Here is a 27,671-nt window from a genome sequence, read left to right on the forward strand (position 1 = left end):
TCGGAGGACGCATGACTTTCAACCTTCGTCTCTCCCGAGCCCGTGCGGGAGTTGTAGCGATGAGGCAAGATAGTAGCTACTAAAAAAAACTAATTGGATACCACGAAAAAGGGGTTAAAAACAAACAAACATAGGGCTTAATTATTGGCTTATCTATGGGAACAAACACTTCAACAAAAAGGTGGCCAGGCCATTTGTGGTTTGAGTTAACGCCATCACCACATTTCCCAACCATGTCATAAGCATATTTCAAGATACAATAACATTTTCTCACAAGATATAAAAACAAGCCTGGTAAATGAGCAAAGCATGCATCAGTCTTCTTTCAAAAGCTGTCAGTCAAAATGACCACTGGGCAGACTGTTCATTTCTCACTTCAAATCCAAATAACTGAGGTGGGGTGCTATCAATTGTTTAAAGGGATTAGGTATAACACAAAACATGGGTATCATACATAAATCGCATACTGGAATAATGCTGCATATTGAAATAGATTATGCTTTTAAAAATGAGCAGGATACTTGAGTGTCCCAGCACAAAGAACATTAACGTCAGTATTTTTCAATGCACTCAGCCACACGCAAAGCCAGTCTCGCTCTCTAAAGTGACAATTCACATGTGTCAGAGGCTTGTACTGTACACAATGATCAGACAAACAGCATTCACATACACTAGCAGACCCCGTACACTCTTGTATATAAAAAAGTGGAGCTCTTCCAAATGGAAACTTTTAGACGCTTTTATTCCACCATTGCAATACGGTTGAGGAAAGATTAACAAATTGAATTCAATAACTATAGACCAATTGCACCAGTGAGCCAAGCTTGAAGGAATTCTAAAAGGCAACCTGCTTTAATACAAAAATAAAGTTTGTGCGTTTAAAAAAAATGTTCATTCATTGCCACTATTTAGTCAAATCATGCCACACACACACACCTCTTCCAAACACTAACTGGCTCGAACAGGAGAAGTTCTGATTAAAAATTAGTATTCAAAATCCTAGTTCTGTCTCAAGAGGGGTGGACCAATTAATAACCGATTCAACACCCGAGGTAATTTTTGTAACCTACATCGTTAGTAAAATGTTTTGCGCACAACAAAGAGGTTAAGTTTGACATGAAAGAAGACAATTCCCCTCCAGTTCCTTTAGTCCTGAGTTTCAATCCAGCATGAATGACAAGAACACCTCTCCTGCTGTGCACATTTGTGAGTCTAGTTGTATAGTCACACCCAAACACATTCATCATTAAATTGTTAAAAAGTAAACAAATCTCTTAACCTCATCCATTGAATGTGCAGTTAAAACCCATGTCCGGCACTACCAATATGCCGCCATTCACCACATTATTTCCTCCAAGCCAGGCTCACCGAGGCAAAAACAGTAACAAGCAAAAAAAACACCAGAAAAGACTTGAAGGGAATCATACAAGGGAGGGGAAAGCGGTTTGACTGCTGAAGGCGCAAGTATGTCCATCTTCAATGCATAAGAGGGGAGCATGTGAGCACCAAGCTCAGTTAATTTTATAAATGCACTCAGCTTTGTCTTGCTAGTATACAAATGCAGGGGTATTGTGGTACAGTCCCCAGATGTTTCTATCATGGCCAGTCAGAACTCTATGATAGATCTTATGGGGGGCTCTGTGTGAAGGTGGGGGCTGGCTTTCAAGACATACATTGTTCTGTGCAATGTTGGTGGGGAACACTTACAACGCTGTATTTAATTGATCAAACTGGGTCTTTAATCAAGACTGTGACTAATCTGGTGTTCCAGTGCTGGGCGAAAACCCTGCATCTCCTATGGCTCGCCAGGACCACCATACCCATCCCTCCCATAGCACAACTGCTCTGACCACATTCAAAATGCATCCTTACGTCCTCTGCCTTGAAGTAATTCACTAGGTTAGGATACGTGGAAGCTGCAGTAACTTGCTTTTTTCCATCCAACGGAATACTTTCCACAGACGGTACTTCAAGGGAAGGAGGAAGGTTTTGTTAACATTCTCAAACAGTTCCCCGATCGGTCTTGAATGTCCCCACCTCCCATCTTCACTATGGCGATAGCAGGAGTAGAGAAAAGGACTTTAGTGGTGGTAGAAGAGAGAATATTTTCTAGGTCAGACCTTTGGTTTTTAGCGCAAGTCCAGGGTAGCCCATTTACACAAACACAATATTGACACGAATGACTACTACCCTGGGACTCCACATGATCATAATGCCATCCCCAGATTAGTTCAACATAAATTATGTATATCAAAAGGATTTTATTGTTGACCTTATTCTGTCATTAAGGATCAAACGAGTAGAACAAATTCCATTGTAGGAATGCTTCCCAGTGCCTGTTACACTGTACAATAATACAAGGGCATATCTGAGACAACTACACCAAGCACTCATTCAAAACACAGGTAGGCCTAATTAGTTTGCCCTTTTAAGTGCCAAGATGCCACATACAAGTCTTCATTAACCGAGTGAAACAGCCTTTAGGAATCCAAATTGAAACTTTACATGTAAAATAAAACACAATTCATTATCTAAAAACTGTCAACATCTCCTATACATTATGGTTGCCATGTACAACTGGATATGTCCATGCAGATCATACTGACGTCAACCCTATTTTGACCGTGGGCATACATCCAAAAAAACAGTTCAGCCCTTGTATAGGCGTTAACACACAGTCCTACTTAGAATTTTATACAAAAACAAAGTGAGTGAGAAGCGCGTCGGATCTGAACAAATCCTGCTCTATTAGCAAATCAAAAACGGGTCATAAACAGGTCTAGTAGGGGAAACCCAAAAAGCAGGGGGGAAAGTTGTTTGAATTGGATATGCTACACTTAAAGTCAAATGGATTTCAATAGTCTTTTGTCTTTCAAGTATAATACATTGTTTCGTTCTGCCTCCTATCCCCCTTTCTGATCCTCCCTGGGAGAGTGGCTACACTGTCAGAGCAGTAGGCATCCTAGGAGGGCCGTGTGCGCCTCTGCTAGCCTTGTACCACAAAGCAGGCCAGGCCGGCCAGGGGAACAACAGGGCGGGGGAGGCCTGTTGGTCTGACTGGGGTTACAATGGAAAGCTGTGTTAGCCATAGCAGCAGTTCAGCTCCTCTGGAGGGTGTAATGGGTGTCATCGATAGCAGTGCTGAATGGGTAAGGGCTTCCAAGCCATGCGCTACCTGCCTTGGCTAGGCTATTTCTTCCTGGGGTGCTGCCTTCGGGCCTGTAGCCTCTGGCGTGCCCCTGACGTTTTGGAGCCAGCACCAATGGAGAACGAGGGAGTTGATGGAGAGCCTGGTCAACAACAAAAAACATGTCAACATAAAGATGCACCTGGCTGTTGACTATAATCATTACAGCTCCTCAGATTTAGGAAGAAACACAGACTATGCTTTTTGCTGCACGCTTCAGGCAGAACGCTGGAGAATCAGAATCAAGCTCTAGTTATTTTCTTACCGAATGCTGAGGGTGCCAAAGCACTGAATCCTTGGACTGGAGTTCCTGGGCTTCCAAAGGCAATAGGACCTGCAGCTGTGCTCTGGCCAAAAGTAGGGGTAGACGTCCCTGTACAATAAATGAACAATTAGAGACTAGAATAAAATACATCTATTAAACTTTGGTTTTGGATTGAACTGGACTTTTAAAATTGGCCAATACTGTAAAATTTCACTGCCACCAAAATGTAACATTGACCAACATCTGATTTATTTTAAATAATAAAAATCTGTTGTGGATGAAAACAAAAATCAGTAAAAGTGTGTGTTATATTATAATCTACTGACCGAAGGCTGGCTTGTCACTAACAGCAGCCCCGAAGTTGAAGCCTGGTGTCTGTGTTGTGAGGTTGGGTGTTCCAAACGGAGTGCCTGAAATTGCTGCGCCGAAGTTGAATCCTCCGGTGGTTGGCTGGACAGGGGTAGCGGGGGCCTGCTGTGCAGACACACCACCAAACGAGAAGGTTGGGGCAGAGGCTGGGAGTGTGCCGGCAGTCTGAGTGGCAGAGCCAAAGGCAGGGGCTGCTGGGACAGCCACGGTGTTGCCAAATGCAAAACCTGTAGAGCTGGCTCCAAATGCCAGCTTAGTGGGGGTCCCAAATGTAGAAGCTGCCGTAGTGGCAGCTGCACCAAAAGCGAAGGGGGCAGGGGTGGCCCCAGCTGACCCAAATGTGAAAGGATTAGCTGCTGCGGAAGCAGCAGCCGGGGCCTGAGTTGCGCTAGGGAACGCTGATGCTGTGGAAGCGTCGAATGAGGACTTCCCAAACATGAACGTGGACTGGATTGCAGGTGCTGCAGCAGTAGTAGTGACTGCAGTGGCCATTCCAAAGCCACTGAAGGATGCGGTGGTAGAGTTTTGGGTGGCTGCAGCCTGGCCAAAGGTAAATCCCCCCTGGGCGGTGGCTGGGGGGGCAAGTTGAGTGGCAGCAGAGGTGGTGGTCATGGCACCAAACGAAAAGCTGTTGTTGCTAGTGGTGGCGGCTGCAGTGGAGCTGAGGGTGGGTGCAGGAGCTGTGGTGGAGCCGAACTGGAAAGTACTTCCTGTGGCAGGGGCAATGGTCGTGGCAGAGGTCATTGCAGGCGGCGCACTCCAGTTTCCAAACAGAGACTTGACAGATGGCGGGGCGGCTGGGACTGCGGAGGGGACTGGGGCAGGAGCGGTGCTGCTGGACACCCCAGTGAACAGGGAGGCAGCAGGGGCCATTGTACTGCTGTTGGTGAGCCCGCTGAGCAATGAAGCAGATGCGCTGGCTGTGGAGGGGGCTGAGGTAGCGGCTGGCTGTCCAAAAGCACTGGTGGCTGTGGCACTTCCAAATATGGGTTTAAAGGTTGGGACAGCAGGTGTGCTCTCTGTGGCTGGGGAGGCTGGGGTCGCAGGCCCGAAGATGGGCTTGAACACAGAGGCCAGGAGGGGATTATTACTGCTGGTTGTTTCTGTGGTGGCGGTGGGGGCCAGTGAGGAGGAAGGGGCTGTCAGTGTGTTGGCCAGGCCAAACAAGCTAGCTCCACCCAGGCTGGGGACACTGCTGGGGGCCTTGGTGACTTGGCTCAGCACCTGGATGAAAGCAGAGGACATGGTGCTGGCAGGCTGGGAGAGGGAGGTTGGGGCAGGCTGGAAGGAGGAGGCTGGTGTGGGCTGAGGAGCAGTCAAGCTGGTCTCTGCCTGCAGAGCAGAAGTCACCAGTGGTGCAGGAGTCATCAATACTTTCACCAAGGAGACAGCCGGAGCTGGAGGGGAGAAAAAAAAAGAAGAGAAAAACAGGCTTTTGAGTAACATCTTCACTCAAAGACCACCAAAAAGTAGTGTCTTCCAACTTTAAATGATTGATGTGTGATTAACAGACCTGCAGTTGTGGCAGCAGCACTGGCAAGGGCGTTGTTCCTCATCATTTTAAGAGACTCCAGGAGGGGGTTGGCCGCGGGGGTGGTGGTGACAGGTGCAGCTGTGCTTGAGGGGACAGGATCCAGGTTGATCACAGAGATAGGAGCCACCACACTGGCAGATGTCGATATGGAAAGAGGGCTGGCCAGCAGGGTGGCCAGGGTGGGTGTGGGGTCGCTTGACACAGGAGGTTGAGAAGATGTGGTCACTACTGGATCTGGCACAGTTTTCTCTGGTACTAAAAAATGACCACAACATCAATATCCCATACTTTGTTGTTGTTGACAAACTGTTTTATAAAAGTTGTGATCTGGGAATACGCACCACACTCTTCAAGGACTGTGTTGATCTGACTGAGAGCAGCTTTTTTCTCCTGATCCAGGTCTTTCACAGTGATGGTGTAGCCCAGCTCAGGAGGTGGAGGCTGCAAAGACAACATCAATGTTAAGACTCCATCTGTCAGATGATTAGCTACATGTCCCATTTGAGTACATTTTCTATTACGCAGAATTTCTCACTAGAGAGATTTGGTCTCCTCTACGACTGGACACCAGCGGAATCTTGCGTTTCCGTTTCCCACTACCGGCAGAGTCTGACGCCACATGGACCTCGGGGGCTAGAGTCAGTTTTTCTGTAACAGGAAATATAGTGCATTGAACATTAATGTGGTGGCTCCAGTTATTTTCAATTACTTAAAATCAAAACATAAGTCTATTTTGGGACAACACCAAAAGCCCTGAGCCTGATCTGGAATAACATCATAAACATGCTCTAACCAGTGGTGGGTGCTGGGTCCATCAACGTCTTGTCAGACCTCGTCGAGGATGCAGAGCTGGGGGAGCGAGCATCCTCTTCCCTGGCAGACAGAAAAAACAAGGTCATAAAATGCATGCAACAATGGCAGTTCTCATTTCATCACAGGACATGGTGTGAACCTAGAAATGTCTAGAAGGGTGAATACCTGGGCTTTTTAGAGGCTCTCTCTGGGGTCTGGGAGCGGGATGAACCAGGGCTGGAGAGAGGGGAGAGGCTGCGGGTGGAGGCCTTTTTCCGCTTGAAAAACAAACGTGAAAGTGAGGGTTAGGTTAAAGGGCATCACACACAGCTCTCTGATTCAGAGGGGTTGGGTTAAATGTGGAAGACACATTTCAGTTCAATGCATTCAGTTGAGCAACTGACTCAGTTGCCACCCCCCGGTTTTCTGACAATACTGCTCTGTGTAGGTCAGCTCTGTCAACTGAACTCCTGGCTGTCGATCCCAACAAGAGGAATACCCAATCAGAGGAGTACTGTCCATCCAAATTATAAAAAGTACCTGAGCAAAGCCTTGTGAGGAGCTGAGGGAGCTGCGAATGGAGTTGCGGACCGAGCCCAGGGTGCCGCTGGGGGTCAGGCCACAGCTCACAGAACTGATGGAGGAGGTGCGTGACTTCTTCATCATTGACTCCTCCGTCATAGCGTTCAGTCCTCGCTTCAGCGTACCAGGCCTACAGGAGTTGGGAGTGGAAACAGGATTTCAGGAGACATTGGAAGAGGAGATACAGTATTTGAATAATTTATTATTTAGATATAACTAAACATATCTATATAACACACTGAATGAAAGCAAAGTCGCATTCAAATGTAATATCAGAACTTGAATTACAGAGAAAAAAATGTTTGTACAGGCATTGCTCACACTTACTTGGGCACCGGCGGTGTAGGAGCCCCATTGGGCAGCAGTGGCTCAAATGCCGAGTGAGCACTCCCACTGCTGTCATGACGCCTAAGTGAACAAAAAGCAGGTGTACGTTGTAAACAGTCTTCAAGAGCCACACAATACCAAGAGAGACACTGAAGTGTGAGAATAACAGTATGTTGTATACAAAGGGATTGCATCCTGTGGTAGTCACATACCTCCTTTTGCTCTTTTGCCCTGCAGTGAAGCTCATATCATCTTCATTGTCCACCTCTCTCTTGCGGCTCTCTTTGAGCACACTCAGAACAGTCTCCCTGGAGCAAGGGTCTGCAGGGGCCCCCAGGCCTGGAGAACCAAGGATTCCCGGGGAGTTCAAATGATCAAAGCTGCAGACAACATCAATTGCAGAACAAATGTCAGAAGGGCCACCCAACTACTAAGGATGTTTTCAAACTGCATATGGACACTCAAATAATGAGCCACAGAATGATCACAGAAGTACAAGTTGCTTGCATTATCCCCAACAGACCTACAAACATTTTGATAGAAAAATTAAGATGCGGCAAGACAGGGCCAATATGACTTACAAAGGGGATTGAGAGGTGTTGCGATCTGGCCTAGCAATCTTCACTGTGACTGGACTGTGGACTGCTGGGGAGTTTCGAGGGGTGAGAATGTTCTTCTTTTTGAAGCTGTCCCACTGGGCAGGTGGCAGGATGCCCACAGAGGATGTGCCGGTCTGCTGGAGGGGGTAGTGGCGTTGGGGAGTTATGGTGAACCTGCCCATCATGCCAAGGGGCTCCCTGTACACAATGTGACCACAAGATTAGGTCATTGCAGGAAACTGACGTAGATCATTTATAAACTGATTTTATATTCCACAAACAAGAATTTAAACAAAATAGGGGACATTTTATCTGTCAGGAGCCTGAGTTGACCAACCATTTGTTTAAATAGCTACTTTAATAGCTATCAATGTTTTGAAAATGATAGTAAAAGCTGTTGTAAATGCAGAAATCATTACAGTGGAAAAGATTCTTACTGTAAAACTTCCTATAATGCATGTTCAAAACATTGTTATCGCTTGTCTCGTGCCATACTGTCATCCAAAGAAGAACGATATATATCTCGAGCACGAACTGAGGTGGGAATGAACATTTCCTTGTAGAGAATACAGCTGATAGCAACTCCCACATTTTCAAATATTGGAGGGAATGCGAGTATGTGTTGCGGCGAAGCAGCACGTCTTCTCAATACATTTAAAAACAAGACGTTTTCCTATTTAATGATAACTACCTAGGACACGAACCGTAGCAACATTGGAATCGTTTAAAATCGTGTAACAACTGCACCACGTGTGCAACATGATCCGTAGGCGCAATTTTGTTTCGGAATTTTATTTAACTACGGTTAACACATTGGCTACTGACAGCTGCAAACCAACTAGCTACGTTAGCTGACAATGCTAGGCTAACTACCTAGTCATTGTTAGCTTGACTAAGAACTTTAATGCTAAAGTTAGCTAGTTAAACATTATTTCAGTACTCACCTCCCGAATGACAGTCTTTTGTTCGGAGTATAAACAGCGTGGTTGGGTCGCGCCAATATTTCGCGCAGTTGTTCTCGTGCGTTTGGGTTAACACGCGAATTCGCACCGGCTCGCGGCCTCCCAACAACTGAGGGAGGACTTTCTGCCTTCCCAATGTAACTTCCCATTAGTATATCCCGAGGACTGAACAGAAATGAGTCGCTTTGTCCCGCGACTTTCCGATAAATAGCGCCCTCGGAACGTCTTTGGTCGGTAAATACTAGCGGTTCCCTAACATCACCCTTGACCGTGCGACTTCTGACTCTCCCCGCTGTGTGTAATCCGTTCGCAATCTCTGGCAACCAGCGTCGCAGCACGGGTGGAACAGTCAGACCATGGCGTGGATGAGGGCCTAACCTAGCGTTGAGTGATTCTCCGCTGTGATAAATACAGGCAACGCAACAAACTCCAAGAATGAAAACTATATAAAAAAAGGTTGGAATATAATACACAACTAGACAGAATATTACGAGAGAGCTAAACGCTATGAACCGCTTCTCTCTTGGAGACATGGCGGCACCGCGCCGCCGGAGGACTTTGATATCCCATAATGCCGCGCGTCAACATTTTCCATAATTTATTCGCAAACCCCAATCAGCGCATATTCTGTGCAAAAACAATGTTTTACTGTTGACATTACTTTATTGCGAAAATAAATAAACGAATCCTAAAAGAATCAGACGAGTTAAATTGCTCTAACTTGGGTTTTTCATCGGCCGGGATTTAAAAATCATGATTACTTAGCCAATCATACAGATGATTACTGAATAAACTCAGAGAGGAAGAGAGAGGCTGAACTCGGCGGAAAATCTGTCTCCCTCCAGCAAGTGACGTTGTTTCTCCCACCAAGCAAGGAGTTTTTGGAGGCTAATGAGAGAGTGTGGACAAAAAAAGGAATGGCTTATGGAGTACCACAGTATGAGTCACAATACCCACAAAACCTAGCGGTCAAACAATGAAATGGTTCCAATCGTTTTTCCCATAGTAAAAACAACAACACTTCAAATAAGGACTGTGTTTCTTGTACGCTTACCCTGGCGTGACGTTTTGATAACCATGTAAATCTCTCTACGACAAGCTGACGTAGCAATATATTCGACTGTATTTACCCCAAAAAATGAAATTCTAAATAGCTGCTAATGTGGCTATCATAAAGAACTACAAATGCAATGATGATCTAGACGAGACTCCCGAATCGAGGAAAAGGTCAAAATTAATGATCTAATGTTAACTAAATGTAGTAATGAATAAATTGGCTACATTTATTTAAATGGACAATTCTGTGAACTGTCTTGTGCAACTTTTAAATTAACAAACTACCTGTTAGCAAAGGTCAGTTAGAGATGACATTCAAGAGCTTGCAGAGATGTGTAGTCTTGCATGTTGTCTACTTTGACGCTAATTAGCATTTTCGAATCTTGAGTAAATAGAGCTGAATATATTGATAAAATTCACCTTGTCCGAGAGAGATTTACATGGTTATCAAAACATCATGCCAGAGTAAACCTACACAAAACACAGCCCTTATTTTGTGTTTCTAAAATGTCCTATGGGGAAAAATAAATGGTGGGAAAATTAGGCTAGTTAGCATAGCATCTCTCTTCATTGACTACAGGCAGTTGACGTCAACAACCCTCATCGAATATTCAAAAAAGGATTACAATAATGAGATGTAAACACCAATCAAAAGAAAGGATAGGTTGGAGCTAGACAGCCCGCCATGCTGCTTTGTGAACAATGACACCTGTACAGTCGTAGCCAAAAGTTTTGAGAATGACACAAATATTAATTTTCACAAAGTTTGCTGCTTCAGTGTCTTTAGGTATTTTTGTCAGATGTTACTATGGAATACTGAAGTATAATTGCAAGCATTTCATAAGTGCCAAAGGCTTTTATTGACAATTAAATGTAGTTGATGCAAAGAGTCAATATTTGCAGTGTTGACCTTTTTTTTTCAAGACCTCTGCAATCTGCCCTGGCATGCTGTCAATTAACTTCTGGGCCACATCCTGATTGATGTTAGCCCATTCTTGCATAATCAATGCTTGGAGTTTGTCAGAATATGTGGGTTTTTGTTTGTCCACCTGCCTCTTGAGGATTGACCACAAGTTCTCAATGGGATTAAGGTCTGGGAGTTTCCTGGCCATGGACCCAAAATATTCATGTTTTGTTCCCCGAGCCACTTAGTTATCACTTTTGCCTTATGGCAAGGTGCTCCGTCATGCTGGAAAAGGCATTGTTCATCACCAAACTTCCTGGATGGTTGGGAGAAGTATCTCTCGGAGGATGTGTTGGTACCATTCTTTATTCATGGCTGTGTTCTTAGGCAAAATTGTGAGTGAGCCCACTTCCTTGGCTGAGAAGCAACCCCACACATGAATGGTCTCGGGATGCTTTACTGTTGGCATGACACAGGACTGATGGTAGCGCTCACCTTGTCTTGTCTGGACAAGCTTTTTTCCGGATGCCCCAAACAATCGGAAAGGGGATTCATCAGAGAAATGACTTTACCCCAGTCCTCAGAAGTCCAATCCCTGTACCTTTTGCAGAATATCAGTCTGTCCCTGATGTTTTTCCTGGAGAGAAGTGGCTCCTTTGCTGCCCTTCTTGACACCAGGCCATCCTCCAAAAGGCTTCACCTCACTGTGCATGCAGATGCACTCATACCTGCCTGCTGCCATTCCTGAGCAAGCTCTGTACTGGTGATCCCGCAACTGAATCAACTTTAGGAGATGTTCCTGGCAATTGCTGGACTTTCTTGGGCGCCCTGAAGTCTTCTTTACAAGAATTGAACTGCTCTCCTTGAAGTTCTTGACGATCAGATAAATGGTTGATTTAAGTGCAATCTTACTGGCAGCAATATCCTTGCCTGTGAAGCCCTTTTTGTGCAAAGCAATGATGACAGCATGTGTTTCCTTGCAGGTAACCATGGTTGACAGAGCAAGAACAATGATTCCAAGCACCACCCTCCTTTAGAAGCTTCCAGTCTGTTATTTGAACTCAATCAGCATGACAGTCATCTCCAGCCTTGTCCTCGTCAACACTCACACCTGTGTTAACGAGAGAATCACAGTCATGATGTCAGCTGGTCCCTTTTGTGGCAGGGCTGAAATGCAGTGGAAATGTTTTTTGGGGGATTCAGTTCATTTGCATGGCAAAGAAGGACTTTGCAATTATTTGCAATTAATCTGATCACTCTTCATAACATTCTGAAGTATATGCAAATTGCCATCATACAAACTGAGGCAGCAGACAGAAAATTAATATTTGTGTAATTCTCAAAACTTTTGGCCACGACTGTAGTTTATCAAAGATTATGGATAGACTGACAAGATACGTGTCTCTCCTCGCTAACAATGGGAAACTGCCAAAATAAAGGAATCATCAACATAAAACGTCTTGTTAGGGCGTTGGGCCACCATGAGCCAGAACAGCTTTATTGCACCTTGACATACATTCTACAAGTGTCTGGAACTTTATTGGAGGGATGTGACACCATTCTTCCATGATATATTCCTTAATTTGGTGTTTTGTTGATGGAAAACTCTTGTCTCAAGCACCACTCCAGAATCTCCCATAAGTGTTAAATTGGGTTGAGATCTAGTGACTGAGAGAGCCATGGCATATGGTTTGCATCGTTTTCATGCTCATCAAACCATTCAGTGACCACTTGTGCCCTGTGGATGGGGGCATTGTCATTCTATGGGGGCACAGTCATGGTTGGCAAAATAATGGCCTGCCCAGCATTTTTATACATGACCCTAAGCATGATGGGATGTTAATTGCTTTATTAACTCAGGACCCACATCTGTGTGGAATTACCTGCTTTCAATATACTTTGTATCCCTCATTTACTCAAGTGTTTCCATTGTTTTGACAGTTAGGGACAGATTATAATTGACTGGGGGGGGAGGGGTAGTCCAAAATAGGGAAGGGTTGTCCAACTTTCTTTCTTTTTTTTGTTGCTTTGGTGAGGGTTGTGTGTTGTTGTTTAAAAAAAAAATAATTTGATTGGGCCTGCCTGGAGAATATGTGGACATATTGTTATGTGTTGGTTTACATTCGCTCTTTTGCAGGTTTTACTATATAATTTTTTTCCATCCTAGCCCAATTTCCTCATGTGCTTGCATGTTCCTCCCTTATTGGGTGTTTTGGTACTTCCCTTATGCACTATGCCTTTCCATGTGCTAACCTTTACTATACCACAGGTCAGTATAGTCTACCAGACAAATGGTCTATCCTGCCCTCTATCCACTATTCATAGTGACAATAGTGGTAGGTGGATCGTTTGTCCAGATCTGCAATAGGCTAACTAGCAATCATACATACAAATATTCAAAGCTGCATACATTTTTTAAATGAATCGACAAGAACAAATAAGAATATCTGATGGGCAGCAGAGGCCAGGTGCATCATTGCGCATTGAAAGAACAGTGATACACTGCTAAATCTCCCCTATTGATCTTGTTTAGGGACAATAGAAGTGTCCTGCAATGCATTGAGTAATTGCATTATTGTTTTCAAATGAGTACAACATTCTACTCTAGGCTGCAGTGAAAATGTAATTTGAATAACAGAGCAAAAACCCTGTGTTATGGATCAGATGTGGGTCTACTCTCAACATATATATTTTTAAACCTTTATTTAACTAGGCAAGTCAGTTAAGAACACGTTCTTATTTACAATGACGGCCTAGGAACAGTGGGTTAACTGCCTTGTTAAGTGGGAAAATGACAGGGGGCCTCCCGGGTGGCACAGTGGCCAAGGGCTGTGCCATCAGAGTCCCTGGGTTCGCCCCCAGGCTCTGTCTTAACCGGCCGTGTCCGGGAGGTCCGTGGAGCGACGCACAATTGGCCTAGCGTCGTCCGGGTTAGGGAGAGCTTGGTCGGTAGGGATGTCCTTGTCTCATCGCGCACCAGCGACTCCTGTGGCGGGCCGGGCGCAGTGAGCGCTAACCAAGGTTGCCAGGTGCACGGTGTATCCTCCGACGCATTGGTGCGGCTGTCTTCCGGGTTGGATGCAAGCTGTGTTAAGAAGCAGTGCGGCTGGTTGGGTTGTGTATCGGAGGACGCATGACTTTCAACCTTCCCCGTACGGGAGTTGTAGCGATGAGACAAGATAGTAGCTACTACAACAATTGGATACCACGAAATTGGGGAGAAAAAGGGGTAAAAAAAGTGGAAAAATGACAGAATTTTACCCTGTCAGCTCAGGGATTCGATCTAGCAACCTTTCAGTTACTGTCCCAATGCTCTAACCACTAGGCTACCTGCCGCCCCAAGGTTAATAAGGTCAAAAAAGGCACAGTAGCAGGCCAGTTTGGCTGTATTTTACTTCTGATACTGAATGTGCTGTCTGTTGCAGGTCATCATTCTCCTCAATCCTCCTATAACAGTGTGTCCACATATGCTCCAGACAGACCCAAGTATACAGGAAAGCTTATCACGTGCTCTGAGTCCTCTCCAATCTGAGCGTCTATTCCTCACGCACCTAGAACCTTACGTTTCAACATAGCCTAAATATTTATCATTTAACATTTTAAATGTATTACCTTTTTATATGTGGCATAAACACAACCAGTCACAATGTTTGAATCTGATTAGGCTACTTCAAAGGTCTCCTGTAGGCATGCGCACGTTCATCCCAAATATAATTCCATAATCCTCAAAATGACTTGACATTAACCAGGTTTCCATCCAATTTTTTTATGCGAGTAAAGTAGCCTACATGTCTGATTAAAAAATGTCACCACATCATGGGAAAGCATGCAGTTTCTACAAAATAGCCTCCAACACTCTACTCAGCAAATTGGATGCAGTCTATCACAGTGCCATCCGTTTTGTCACCAAAGCCCCATATTCTATCCACCACTGCGACCTGCATGCTCTCGTTGGCTGGCCCTCGCTTCATATTCGTCGCCAAACCCACTGGCTCCAGGTCATCTATAGGTTGTTGCTAGGTAAAGCCCCGCCTTATCTCAGCTCACTGGTCACCATAGCAGCACCCACCCGCAGCATGCGCTCCAGCAGGTATAATTCACTGGTCACCCCCAAAGCCAATTCCTCCTTCGGCTGCCTTTCCTTCCAGTTCTCTGCTGCCAATGACTGGAACGAACTGTAAAAATCACTGAAGCTGGAGACTCATATCTCCCTCACTAGCTTTAAGCACCAGCTGTCAGAGCAGCTCACAGATCACTGCACCTGTACATAGCCAATCTGTAAATAGCCCATCCAACTACCTCATCACCATATTGTTATTTATTTGATTTATTTTGCTCCTTTGCACCCCAGTACTACTTGCACACTCATCTTCTGCACATCTATCATCCCAGTGTTTAATTTGTCATGTTGTAGTAATTTTGCCACTATTGCCTATTTATTGCCTCACCCCCCTTATCCTACCTCATTTGCACACACTGTATATAAACTTTTTCTATTGTATTATTGACTGTATGTTTGTTTATTCCATGTGTAACTGTGTTGTTGTTTGTGTCGCACTGCTTTGCTTTATCTTGGCCAGGTCACAGTTGTAAATTATAACTTGTTCTCAACTAGCCTACCTGGTTAAATAAAGGTTAAATAAAAATAAATAAATACAAATTAATCTGAACTTCACAGGGTGATGAGGCTGATGCTCCTTTCAATAAATATCCAGGGTCTTATTCTGGTGACATGATGATCGATGTTTGGGTGCCATTTGACAAATAAAAATTATCTTGCACTTTTGTCCATAATAATTTCATAATGTACTGTAGTAGAACTGTATCTGCAAGCTGTTGGCTAGAGCGCAAGTGCCAATACCAGAGTGGGCACATTTGCTATACCTACGCAACATTTTTAGTGACGAGTTGAAAATGTGATGGAAACCCATTTAACATGTATTTTTTATTCTGTGCATGGGAATTTAACCTCAATCTATTTTTATGTGCACTACATATTAAAGCACAGAATTTTATCTGCAACAAGTCAATTTGAGGGAAACAACTCTGATGGGAAATTGCCAGCATTTGGCTGAAAATAAATACATGAAAGCTGATTAAATAAAATTGTACTAGGCCAAATTGTCCAGGAGAGACTGTCTATCATAGCCTACTCCCCAACTTCACTCTTCAGAACCTTGCGCTTTCTGCTAAGAAAAGAGGGACAGATGAGCCTTGGCCAAGGCTACTGCAAAGATGGAGGCCTTTTTCATTGAAGTAAAACAAAAGTTAGAGAAAAAAGAGTAGGCCTATAGTAAAAAGCCTACAATGGGAATTTATATTGAAAACATATATAAACGCAACATGTAAAGTGTAGGTCCCATGTTTTCATGAAATAAAATATTCCAGACATTTTACATTCTCACATAAAGCTTATTTCTTTCAAATTGTGGGCACAAATTTGATTATGTCCCTGTTAGTGAGCATTTCTCCTTTGCCAAGATAATCCATCCACCTGACAAGTGTGGAATATCAAGAAGCTGATTAAACATGATCATTAAAAAATGTGCAGTTTTGTCACATAGCACATTGCCACAGATATCTCAAGTTGAGGGAGCATGCAATTGGCATGCTGTCTGTCTGCAGGAATGTCCACCAGAGCTGTTGCCAAATAATTTAATGTTATTTTCTCTACTATAAGCCACCTCCAACGTCGTTTTAGATTATTTGGCAGTACATCCAACCGGCCTCACAACCGCAAGACCATGTGTAACGACGCCAGCCCAGGACCTCCACATCCGGCTTCTTCACCTGTGGGATCGTCTGAGACCAGCCACCTGGACAGCTGATGAAACTATGGGTTTGCACAACCAAATAATTTCTGCACAAACTCAGAAACTGTCTCAGGGAAGGACATCTGGGGTCTCACCAGGGTCTTGAACTGTAAACCAGGGTCTTGAACTATTTCTGTAGTTTGTTGGGTATGGTAGGCACTAGTTTGTTCAAAACATTTGTGAAGGTCTAAACCAGTTTGCAAGTGTTTTTTCCCCATTCCTTTGAGCCATTTTCCTTGGCCAAATTAAGTTCCAACTGTAATGCTGTTTGGGGCAATATAATAACCTGCTCATATTTTCCCTATAAACAATGGCTTGACTTACTTTTTATATTACCCTAATAAAGTTTAGAAACTTTTGTGAAGGTGTGAGTATTGATAAGCTTTAGCTACTGCAGCCTATGATATGAAGGCAGTGTGCACCAGAGCTCCAACTGACTCTGACAGTTGAATTTGAGGTGAGGAAGGATATTTCAGGCCTACCAGAATTACTCCTGTAATATAACAATATAATGCTTGGCCTTTGTATAGGCTTCATTTTTTATATTAATTTATAATTTGCAATTTATATAGTGGATACCTAAGCCTATAGGCCTATGAATGCAATGCCCTGATGCATTTAGTGCTCAAATCTCCGACAGCTGAACCATGAAGTGGACATTTATTGTTTTAGGAAAGTAGCATAAAAAAATAAAAAATAGACTAAAGTTTTGCATATGCTACACATCAAACACAAGGAATAGTGCTTTTGTCATTTGTTCTGATCTGTTTTTAAGGACATGTAAATGTGGTTCATTTGGCCAATATCGATCGTTTATTGATGTCGCTGGCCTGCGCCAAGTTGGCTCTGAAAGCATATGGATGTCCAGTAAATTCCTCATTTGTCCGGTAAATTAAAATATTCCCGGTCACGTTGTCCTTTCCCAAATTTTCCTGAAGGAAACCATGAAATGTGCATTGTTTTTATGCAGATTTTAGTATATTCGCATGGAAATCCATTGCCAATTGGATGGAAACCTATACACCCTAAAGACCTTGGCAAGTGCACTAGTTCAGTGTCAGCACGTCATGGTTCACCAGCAGCCACAAACATCTAATGAATAAGCTACAGACTAGGGTTGAATATTTTCCCGCTATTTCACAAATGTTCCATCCCAAAAATAATAACTTTTCTCCCAGGTAATCCTGTATTTCCTGCCCAAAACCGGAAGTGTCATTCTAAAGCATAAAAAGCATATTAATAGCCTGTCTGGCTTTTCTTAGCTTTGATTGGCATGAAAATTCAAGTCTGATGCTGAGCCTGATGAGCCATACAGTACATTAAGTCAATTCAATGAGCCCTACATTAAATAAATGTTATGAGCCCAAGCCCAAAAAAGCTGATTTGATTGAGACGTTATCCAATACAATATGATATAGGCTACCACACATTACGCATGACAGAAAAACATAAAAGCCAATAGATGTAGCTATGTAAAAAAAATAAGCTGACCCCGAAGGCCAGATGGAGATGTGTAAATTGGACGCTCATTCAAACCTTATATTACCGTAGCATATGCTGCAACAAATGTAGGGACCACATTGGAATTAAGTCCACGACTTTATTGTGCAATCCTGATCACTTTTTAAATGATTTGTGTCTGTATATATTGTGAGCGGACCAAGTAATTGGGCGTCACTCTAAAGCGGGAAGGTGGAATAAACGAGTCAGGAGTAGGTTTTCTTGATTGAACACAGTTCTCTATTGAGGGCATTTTGTCAACACAAACACTCCAACATAATCAATGAAAATCTTCTAAGGAAAAAACATACATCTTCTTCTCCAGATGAAACAGGAACACAATAGGATTATCTTTAAACTACAACAAAAAGTCACAGGATTGTCACCGTCTTAGTGGTTCTTCCTGGATAGCTCCTCTCTCTCGGTGGCCATCTTCCAGAGATAGTTTCCCCCCTCTCTCTGCTGGTTCCATTCTCTCTCTTATAGGGGAAGGAGAGTATGTCATTAGTACCGTCAGCTGTGCTTAATTGCCTCTGGTTACCTTGTCTCCCATGCCTTGTTGGGCTACTATCCATGAGCCCAGCCTGCCCTCTGGTGGTCCTTCCACAATATGTCTTTTTTGGGGACAAATAAAATCAATCAATCTAAACTGTGCTGCGGGCAATTTGAATGTTACAAAACACCAACAACTTTAATGACATTCAGAGATTGTCAAATCAAGCCTTTGATACTGGATAAGCAAGATTTGTCAAGATTGGCATACTGTAGTCTCTTTTTCTGGTGTTGAAATCACAAACCATGATATTGAAGTGCCCAACTTCAGTATGTTTTGTTTTTTGGTTTTGTGGTGCACAGAAATCTGTTGGTGGATAATTCGTTGCACATATTTCATATAATTTTAAATATAGCATTAAAATGTTGAAAATCTGTTTCCCCTTAGCTGATCATTGTCTGCAACCGGCTCTGATCCTGAAGTAATGAAACAAGCAGGGAGAGTAAGCTCCTCTATGTTGGTCGATGAACTCTCAACCTTCTGGCCCATAGCCCTGCGTGGTATTTACTGTGCCACAAAAGTGAAGTAGATATCCACATTTATAAACACATGGTCACTACAGTTATTGTACTTTGTCGTCGTAAACATTATTATGAGTTATTTCTATGAGGGGTGAGGGTGTTCAATTTATTTTACAGTACATGGGGAGGGTCATGTGAAAATATTTGTAACATTGGGGAGAGGGGTGATTTGTTTTAATGACCCTCCACAGTAAATGTCAATCTGTCCCTTACCTGTATATGAGAAACAATTGAAGTATATGATGTGAGACACTGACTTCAACCTACATCAATATGCACATTCTCACAGGTTCATGAGAGTGGAGGACAATATACATAGACAAACGCAATTTGCTCAAATATCTCTCATCGGGTCTAACCTATTTCTTGCAATGTGCACATATGTATTTTGCCAGTGTAACAGTACACCTCAGTTTAGCCAAGCAATCTCTAACCTCATGAGCATATCTAACTTGTGCCTAAGGACAGGGATTCATTCAAAGCTCAGTTGTCCTGAGTCTGCACACCTCTGCCAGGACCTAGGATCAAGAGAGACACTCAAGTGTCTGGGGCCACAGTGTCTCCTGACCCCTCCTGTCTCAGCTTCCAGTATTTATGCTGCAGTAGTTTATGTGTCGGGGGGCTAGGGTCAGTTTGTTATATCTGGAGTACTTCTCCTGTCCTATTCGGTGTCCTGTGTGAATTTAAGTGTGCTCTCTCTAATTCTCTCTTTCTCTCTTTCTTTCTCACTCTTGGAGGACCTGAGCCCTAGGACCATGCCTCAGGACTACCTGACATGATGACTCCTTGCTGTCCCCAGTCCACCTGGCCATGCTGCTGCTCCAGTTTCAACTGTTCTGCCTGTGATTATTATTATTTGACCATGCTGGTCATTTATGAACATTTGAACATCTTGGCCATGTTCTGTTATAATCTCCACCCGGCACAGCCAGAAGAGGACTGGCCACCCCACATAGCCTGGTTCCTCTCTAGGTTTCTTCCTAGGTTTTGGCCTTTCTAGGGAGTTTTTCCTAGCCACCATGCTTCTACACCTGCATTGCTTGCTGTTTGGGGTTTTAGGCTGGGTTTCTGTACAGCACTTTGAGATATCAGCTGATGTACGAAGGGCTATATAAATACATTTGATTTGATTTGATCTAACTAAAGCTAACCTCAGTTCTGAGAGAAGAGAAATATTGCCATGATGATTTATTTATCCCCAAAAATACAGTTGACTTATAGCTCCAGATAGTGGGTAAGACATGCTGGATTGTTTTTGTTTTGGAGGTCACATAAAAATCCAGAAGTCTTTACAATGCAAAGAAGTTTGAAAAGTGCTGAGGTTTGCCAACCAGACAAAGCCAATTAACCCTGTTATGGTGTTTCTCTTTCTGCCAGGCAGATTGTGGAATGTATTCAGAGGAAAGGGCGATGCCAGCCAGGAAGGACATCAGAGCTACACAGGAATTTCCTTTCACGTCTTTGCCAAAGGCTATTATTTCAGTGATTCAGCTTTATTTGGCCTTATTTTAGCTAAGGCTACAGCCCAAGCCAGATGACACAATCCTTCTGGAATTCAACATTTTGTACAGATTTCGGTACTGCAATGTAGCGTTTAAATGTAAAAAAATGTAACCTTAATTTAACTAGGCAATCTTAATCTGATCTCAAGGTTCTAAATGTCCAAACTGAATTTGGAACGCCTTACAACATGCTTTTAAACTGGAAGAACTTGACCCGATTGGTGTTTTTAAGTCATTGATGAAGGATTTTGAGGATGATTCCCTGACCTGTAAATGTTTTTAATTTGCTCTTTTATGTTTTTGTTATACTCCTGTGAATTCTGTGTTTCTTTACTAAATTGCCTGTAGTTTTTCATGTTGTCTGTCTGTAATTGTGCAATGACTTGGTGCTGCCTATCTTGGCCAGGACGCTCTTGAAAAAGATTTAAAATCTCAATGAGCTCTTCCTGGTTAAATAAAAAAAATATATACGGTTGACACAGTTTGTCTCCCAAAGCTATAAACAGAGCATGTTTGGCCTTCGACAATGTGACACATTTCTCAGAATAACATCTGCTAAACACGTGTATGTGACCAATAAAATGTGCTTTTATTTAATAAGCCAGTCAGTCAATGCCAGAGTCGCCAGTCATTCCGTAAGGAAAGGAATTTTCTACGATTCCTAGTCAGGGTGATGCAACTGTTTATGGTCTTCCATTCAACCTTAAAAACATGTCAAACTATTTGTTCCATGTATGGTTGCCTTTAGTGCATGTGTCATTCAGACCAACATCCATGGATAGTGGGGGCTTTGTTCTTAAAACTGCACTTCCACATATGTCCAGCAGATGTCAGTCTCAACCCTTTTATTTTATTCTTCACTGAAAATCTCATCTTTGTGTAAAATGTACTTTTTCCCTTTGGGAATGAAATCCCCTCTCTTTCCCGTTCCCAATGTTGTTGGATCTTAAAATACCACTGGTACAATTTGTCGAAAATATGGAGAGTTTGGTGAATTTCAGCAAGCTTTCGGTATGCAGTGTTCATGACATGCCTATTATTTTCAAAGAAGTAAATGTTTTAATCTTTATTTCTCTCTGTTCATTTTAGTGTGTGTGTGTGTGTGTGTGTGTGTGTGGAAGAGGGTTGATTTAGGGGTTAATGGAGTACCAGCTGTCCTAATACAGGTTTTTAGGGGCAGGTGTGTAACGCCCCCCCTTCCCCATCACTTTCCTCTCCCCAAAGCTCATCTCCATTTAGTCACGGGTCAGAGGTTACCCCCTAAATCAGTAGGCCCATGCCGCTTGGGGAATAAGACAACATGAAAGACATGATGGGGGTGATGATGCCTCTGAGCGAGACTCTGTTGTCCTATAACCCCCCTCTCTCACTCAACCACCCACTCACACAGTCACACAAAACCCTTTCCTCTCCCCCTGGTCTGGTACTTTCGGAGAACAAAGCCACCCCAATTGGCCAGGCTCTCACTCATTAGCCATGATCAGCTCTGTGCAGATGGCGCTGGGCTAACCACTAGGTTAATGGCTGCTTGGATTAACATTCTGCTGCCAGACACCCACCCAGCACCCACAGGAGAGGACGGCCAGACCAATTACCAATCCTAATCTTAAAGGAGGGGCCTGGTGGGGTGGGGGTGAGGGAACCACCTCTTTCACTGATTACTCCCTCTTTTTGTCTCACTCCTCAATTACCATTGTGTCAACACATGTGGTCTTCAAAGAGTCTTTTGTATGGTGTATCGGATGGTGCTGGTGTTTTGGGTCTGAAAGTTTAACAGTCTTTATGTGTGTTTCTTTTTGTGTTGGAAGGTATATGTAGATGTGAGGATGTGTGAATTGTAGGCAACATTCTGTTGTTTCTCTCTTTTTGTTGGTCTGTCTTGCTGTCAAATTCTTTGTGTCACTGTCTGTTCTAAGAGTCTCTCATACATAAGTTTCATATTCAAGAGGGTTGTAAACTAAATGCAGGGTTGCCCTGCACTCCTCTACCAGCTGTGGCTCTGGTACTTACATGAACCGCCTGTCTGCTACAGAGTGCAGGGTAATTACAAAACACAGACCAGCCCAACCCCCAGCCCAAGCACCTACCCCTTTCTTGCCTTAATGGGTCCCGATTCTAGCCCCCAAAACCTCAAGGCCCCCTTCTATTTTGTCTGATTCTACCCTGTTCTGTACTGGCCTTGGTAACTTGCAGGTGCATATAACGGCCATGCATCCTTCCTGGCATCAATGCCATTGAAATGGAACAGGCCACTCTTTACAGTGACATACTTGTCATCTGCCAGCCGCACACCTCAAATCACCCTGAGTGTGTGCACTGTATGTGTTTTCTCTCTCTCTCTGTGTTTGTGCGTGCTGTAGGTATTTCTCTGTGTATGTGTTTTCTCTCTCACTGTGTTTGTGCGTGCTGTAGGTATTTCTCTGTGTATGTGTTTTCTCTCTCACTGTGTTTGTGCGTGCTGTAGGTATTTCTCTGTGTATGTGTTTTCTCTCTCTCTGTGTTTGTGCGTGCTGTAGGTATTTCTCTGTGTATGTGTTTTCTCTCTCTGTGTGTTTGTGTGTGCTGTAGGTATTTCTCTGTGTATGTGTTTACTTACAGACAGCAGATGGCCTGAGCGCCTCCTGAGCACACTGATCAGCTTAGTGTAGGCCAGGGCCAGTGCCTGTGAACAGAGTCAACCGTGTCAATCGTAATTAGACTTGTTTATGTCCTGTGGATCCATTCTCCAAATGTTGGCCAGTGCAGTTGGAGCCATTATGGGGACAAGCAATGATAATTGTAGAAGACCTTGAGCCACTGTGGTGACAGTTTCACAGTGCATTAAATCTTTGAATAAATAGACATTCACTTGCGTTGGGCCAGTGATAACAGTCTGGTTTAGTCACCATGTGTTTGTATTAACAGATGTTGATAACATGATGAGAGGACTTATTGTATGTCCTTGGTACTTGTTACAGTAAAGCAGGATGTTCTTTGTCATACTTTGACAGCCTCAACCAGGATAATCATCTTTACTATAGGCTATAATGAAGCATATTGTTAGTCAGGCTTTATGTATTGTTCAACATTCAACAACCCCATTTCTTCAGTGTGTGTTATTTATTTATTAACCTTAATTTAACTAGGCGAGTCAGTTACTAGGCTACCTGCCACCCCTGTTATCAGAAGCAAAGCATTAGATGTAAGTCTGTATGAACAAAGGAATTATTCTCTAAAATATCAGCAGCTCGTTCACTTATAATAACACATATACAGCACCAAAGATATTTACAACTAACCAAATAGTTCACCTTTGTCGTTTCAATGGGAGCAAATGAAGCATAGTGGGCAGAACAAGCAAGAAGGTGGGCAGAGCCAAGCATGAGCTAGTGAGATCCTATTGGTGCATTCTAGCATGTATTTGCATATTTCCGTTAAGGAACGCCTGGTCTGTGAAGTGTGGGTGTGCAATAACACAATTTGGCCATGCACTGATTGTAAACAAGTACATTTTTAGAAACTTTGGCTTTGGGTGATGTCTACAAAACATAGTGCACTCTGTTCATAACATATCGTAGTTTTAACTGTATTGAGATCTGGATTTGATTTCATTCATCTGTGTCTTTTAACTCAGTCTTTATGTGTGTCTTTTAACCCAGTCTTTATGTGTCTTTTAACCCAGTCTTTATGTGTCTTTTAACCCGGTCTTTATGTGTCTTTTAACCCGGTCTTTATGTGTGTCTTTTAACCCAGTCTTTGTGTCTTTTAACCCAGTCTTTGTGTGTCTTTTAACCCAGTCTTTGTGTTTTTTAACCCAGTCTTTGTGTGTCTTTTAACCCAGTCTTTGTGTCTTTTATCCCAGTCTTTGTGTGTCTTTTAACCCGGTCTTTATGTGTCTTTAAACCCGGTCTTTATGTGTCTTTTAACCCGGTCTTTATGTGTGTCTGTTAACCCAGTCTTTATGTGTCTTTTAACCCAGTCTTTGTGTGTCTTTTAACCCAGTCTTTGTGTCTTTTAACCCAGTCTTTGTGTCTTTTAACCCGGTCTTTATGTGTCTTTTAACCCGGTCTTTATGTGTCTTTTAACCCGGTCTTTATGTGTGTCTGTTAACCCAGTCTTTGTGTCTTTTAACCCAGTCTTTGTGCGTCGTTTAACCCAGTCTTTATGTGTCTTTTAACTCAGTCTTTATGTGTGTCTTTTAACCCAGTCTTTATGTGTCTTTTAACCCAGTCTTTATGTGTGTCTTTTAACCCAGTCTTTGTGTCTTTTAACCCAGTCTTTGTGTGTCTTTTAACCTAGTCTTTGTGTGTCATTTAACCCAGTCTTTGTGTCTTTTAACCCAGTCTTTGTGTGTCGTTTAACCCAGTCTTTATGTGTGTCTTTTAACCCAGTCTTTGTGTGTCTTTTAACCCAGTCTTTATGTGTGTCTTTTAACCCAGTCTTTGTGTCTTTTAACCCAGTATTTGTGTGTCTTTTAACCTAGTCTTTGTGTGTCATTTAACCCAGTCTTTGTGTCTTTTAACCCAGTCTTTGTGTCTTTTAACCCAGTCTTTGTGTGTCTTTTAACCCAGTCTTTGTGTGTCGTTTAACCCAGTCTTTATGTGTGTCTTTTAACCCAGTCTTTGTGTGTCTTTTAACCCAGTCTTTATGTGTGTCTTTTAACCCAGTCTTTGTGTCTTTTAACCCGGTCTTTATGTGTCTTTTAACCCAGTCTTTGTGTCTTTTAACCCAGTCTTTGTGTGTCTTTTAACCCAGTCTTTGTGTCTTTTAACCCAGTCTTGGTGTGTCTTTTAACCCAGTCTTTGTGTCTTTTATCCCAGTCTTTTTGTGTGTCTTTTAACCCGGTCTTTATGTGTCTTTTAACCCGGTCTTTATGCGTCTTTTAACCCGGTCTTTATGTGTGTCTGTTAACCCAGTCTTTATGTGTCTTTTAACCCAGTCTTTATGTGTATTTTAACCCGGTCTTTATGTGTGTCTTTTAACCCAGTCTTTGTGTCTTTTAACCCAGTCTTTGTGTGTCGTTTAACCCAGTCTTTATGTGTCTTTTAACTCAGTCTTTATGTGTGTCTTTTAACCCAGTCTTTATGTGTCTTTTAACCCAGTCTTTATGTGTGTCTTTTAACCCAGTCTTTGTGTCTTTTAACCCAGTCTTTGTGTGTCTTTTAACCTAGTCTTTGTGTGTCATTTAAACCAGTCTTTGTGTCTTTTAACCCAGTCTTTGTGTCTTTTAACCCAGTCTTTGTGTGTCTTTTAACCCAGTCTTTGTGTGTCGTTTAACCCAGTCTTTATGTGTGTCTTTTAACCCAGTCTTTGTGTCTTTTAACCCAGTCTTTATGTGTCTTTTAACCCAGTCTTTGTGTCTTTTAACCCAGTCTTTGTGTGTCTTTTAACCCAGTCTTTGTGTGTCTTTTAACCCAGTCTTTGTGTGTCGTTTAACCCAGTCTTTATGTGTCTTTTAACCCAGTCTTTGTGTGTCTTTTAACCCAGTCTTTATGTGTCTTTTAACACAGTCTTTGTGTGTCTTTTAACCCAGTCTTTGTGTGTCGTTTAACCCAGTCTTTATGTGTCTTTTAACCCAGTCTTTGTGTGTCGTTTAACCCAGTCTTTATGTGTCTTTTAACCCGGTCTTTATGTGTGCCTTTAACCCAGTCTTTATGTGTGTCTTTTAACCCAGTCTTTGTGTGTCTTTTAACCCAGTCTTTGTGTCTTTTAACCCAGTCTTTGTGTGTCTTTTAACCCAGTCTTTGTGTCTTTTATCCCAGTCTTTGTGTGTCTTTTAACCCGGTCTTTATGTGTCTTTAAACCCGGTCTTTATGTGTCTTTTAACCCGGTCTTTATGTGTGTCTGTTAACCCAGTCTTTATGTGTCTTTTAACCCAGTCTTTGTGTGTCTTTTAACCCAGTCTTTGTGTCTTTTAACCCAGTCTTTGTGTGTCTTTTAACCCAGTCTTTGTGTCTTTTAACCCAGTCTTTGTGTCTTTTAACCCGGTCTTTATGTGTCTTTTAACCCGGTCTTTATGTGTCTTTTAACCCGGTCTTTATGTGTGTCTGTTAACCCAGTCTTTGTGTCTTTTAACCCAGTCTTTGTGTGTCGTTTAACCCAGTCTTTATGTGTCTTTTAACTCAGTCTTTATGTGTGTCTTTTAACCCAGTCTTTGTGTCTTTTAACCCAGTCTTTATGTGTGTCTTTTAACCCAGTCTTTGTGTCTTTTAACCCAGTCTTTGTGTGTCTTTTAACCTAGTCTTTGTGTGTCATTTAACCCAGTCTTTGTGTCTTTTAACCCAGTCTTTGTGTGTCGTTTAACCCAGTCTTTATGTGTGTCTTTTAACCCAGTCTTTGTGTGTCTTTTAACCCAGTCTTTATGTGTGTCTTTTAACCCAGTCTTTGTGTCTTTTAACCCAGTCTTTGTGTGTCTTTTAACCTAGTCTTTGTGTGTCATTTAACCCAGTCTTTGTGTCTTTTAACCCAGTCTTTGTGTCTTTTAACCCAGTCTTTGTGTGTCTTTTAACCCAGTCCTTGTGTGTCGTTTAACCCAGTCTTTATGTGTGTCTTTTAACCCAGTCTTTGTGTGTCTTTTAACCCAGTCTTTATGTGTGTCTTTTAACCCAGTCTTTATGTGTCTTTTAACCCGGTCTTTATGTGTCTTTTAACCCAGTCTTTGTGTCTTTTAACCCAGTCTTTATGTGTGTCTTTTAACCCAGTCTTTGTGTCTTTTAACCCAGTCTTTGTGTGTCTTTTAACCCAGTCTTTGTGTCTTTTAACCCAGTCTTTGTGTGTCTTTTAACCCAGTCTTTGTGTCTTTTATCCCAGTCTTTGTGTGTGTCTTTTAACCCGGTCTTTATGTGTCTTTTAACCCGGTCTTTATGTGTCTTTTAACCCGGTCTTTATGTGTGTCTGTTAACCCAGTCTTTATGTGTCTTTTAACCCAGTCTTTATGTGTCTTTTAACCCGGTCTTTATGTGTGTCTTTTAACCCAGTCTTTGTGTCTTTTAACCCAGTCTTTGTGTGTCGTTTAACCCAGTCTTTATGTGTCTTTTAACTCAGTCTTTATGTGTGTCTTTAAACCCAGTCTTTGTGTCTTTTAACCCAGTCTTTATGTGTGTCTTTTAACCCAGTCTTTGTGTCTTTTAACCCAGTCTTTGTGTGTCTTTTAACCTAGTCTTTGTGTGTCATTTGACCCAGTCTTTGTGTCTTTTAACCCAGTCTTTGTGTGTCGTTTAACCCAG

General features: G+C 42.7%; 1 protein-coding gene across 1 annotated transcript; it reads right to left on the reverse strand.

The window, feature by feature from the left end:
- Nucleotides 1-725: 725 nt before the first annotated feature.
- Nucleotides 726-9,286, reverse strand: pom121 (POM121 transmembrane nucleoporin). Its single transcript, XM_020463861.2, has 13 exons — nucleotides 8,600-9,286; nucleotides 7,638-7,853; nucleotides 7,269-7,436; nucleotides 7,057-7,137; nucleotides 6,688-6,859; nucleotides 6,334-6,425; nucleotides 6,149-6,228; nucleotides 5,891-6,003; nucleotides 5,697-5,796; nucleotides 5,335-5,610; nucleotides 3,779-5,218; nucleotides 3,453-3,560; nucleotides 726-3,290 (listed from the first exon to the last, which is right to left on the reverse strand). Exons 1-13 carry the CDS (start codon nucleotides 9,148-9,150, stop codon nucleotides 3,190-3,192), a joined length of 3,498 nt encoding a protein of 1,165 aa, XP_020319450.1. The 5' UTR covers nucleotides 9,151-9,286; the 3' UTR covers nucleotides 726-3,189.
- Nucleotides 9,287-27,671: the final 18,385 nt, after the last annotated feature.

The sequence above is a fragment of the Oncorhynchus kisutch genome, linkage group LG28, assembly GCF_002021735.2.
Source record: "Oncorhynchus kisutch isolate 150728-3 linkage group LG28, Okis_V2, whole genome shotgun sequence".
Classification (NCBI taxonomy): Eukaryota; Metazoa; Chordata; class Actinopteri; order Salmoniformes; family Salmonidae; genus Oncorhynchus; species Oncorhynchus kisutch.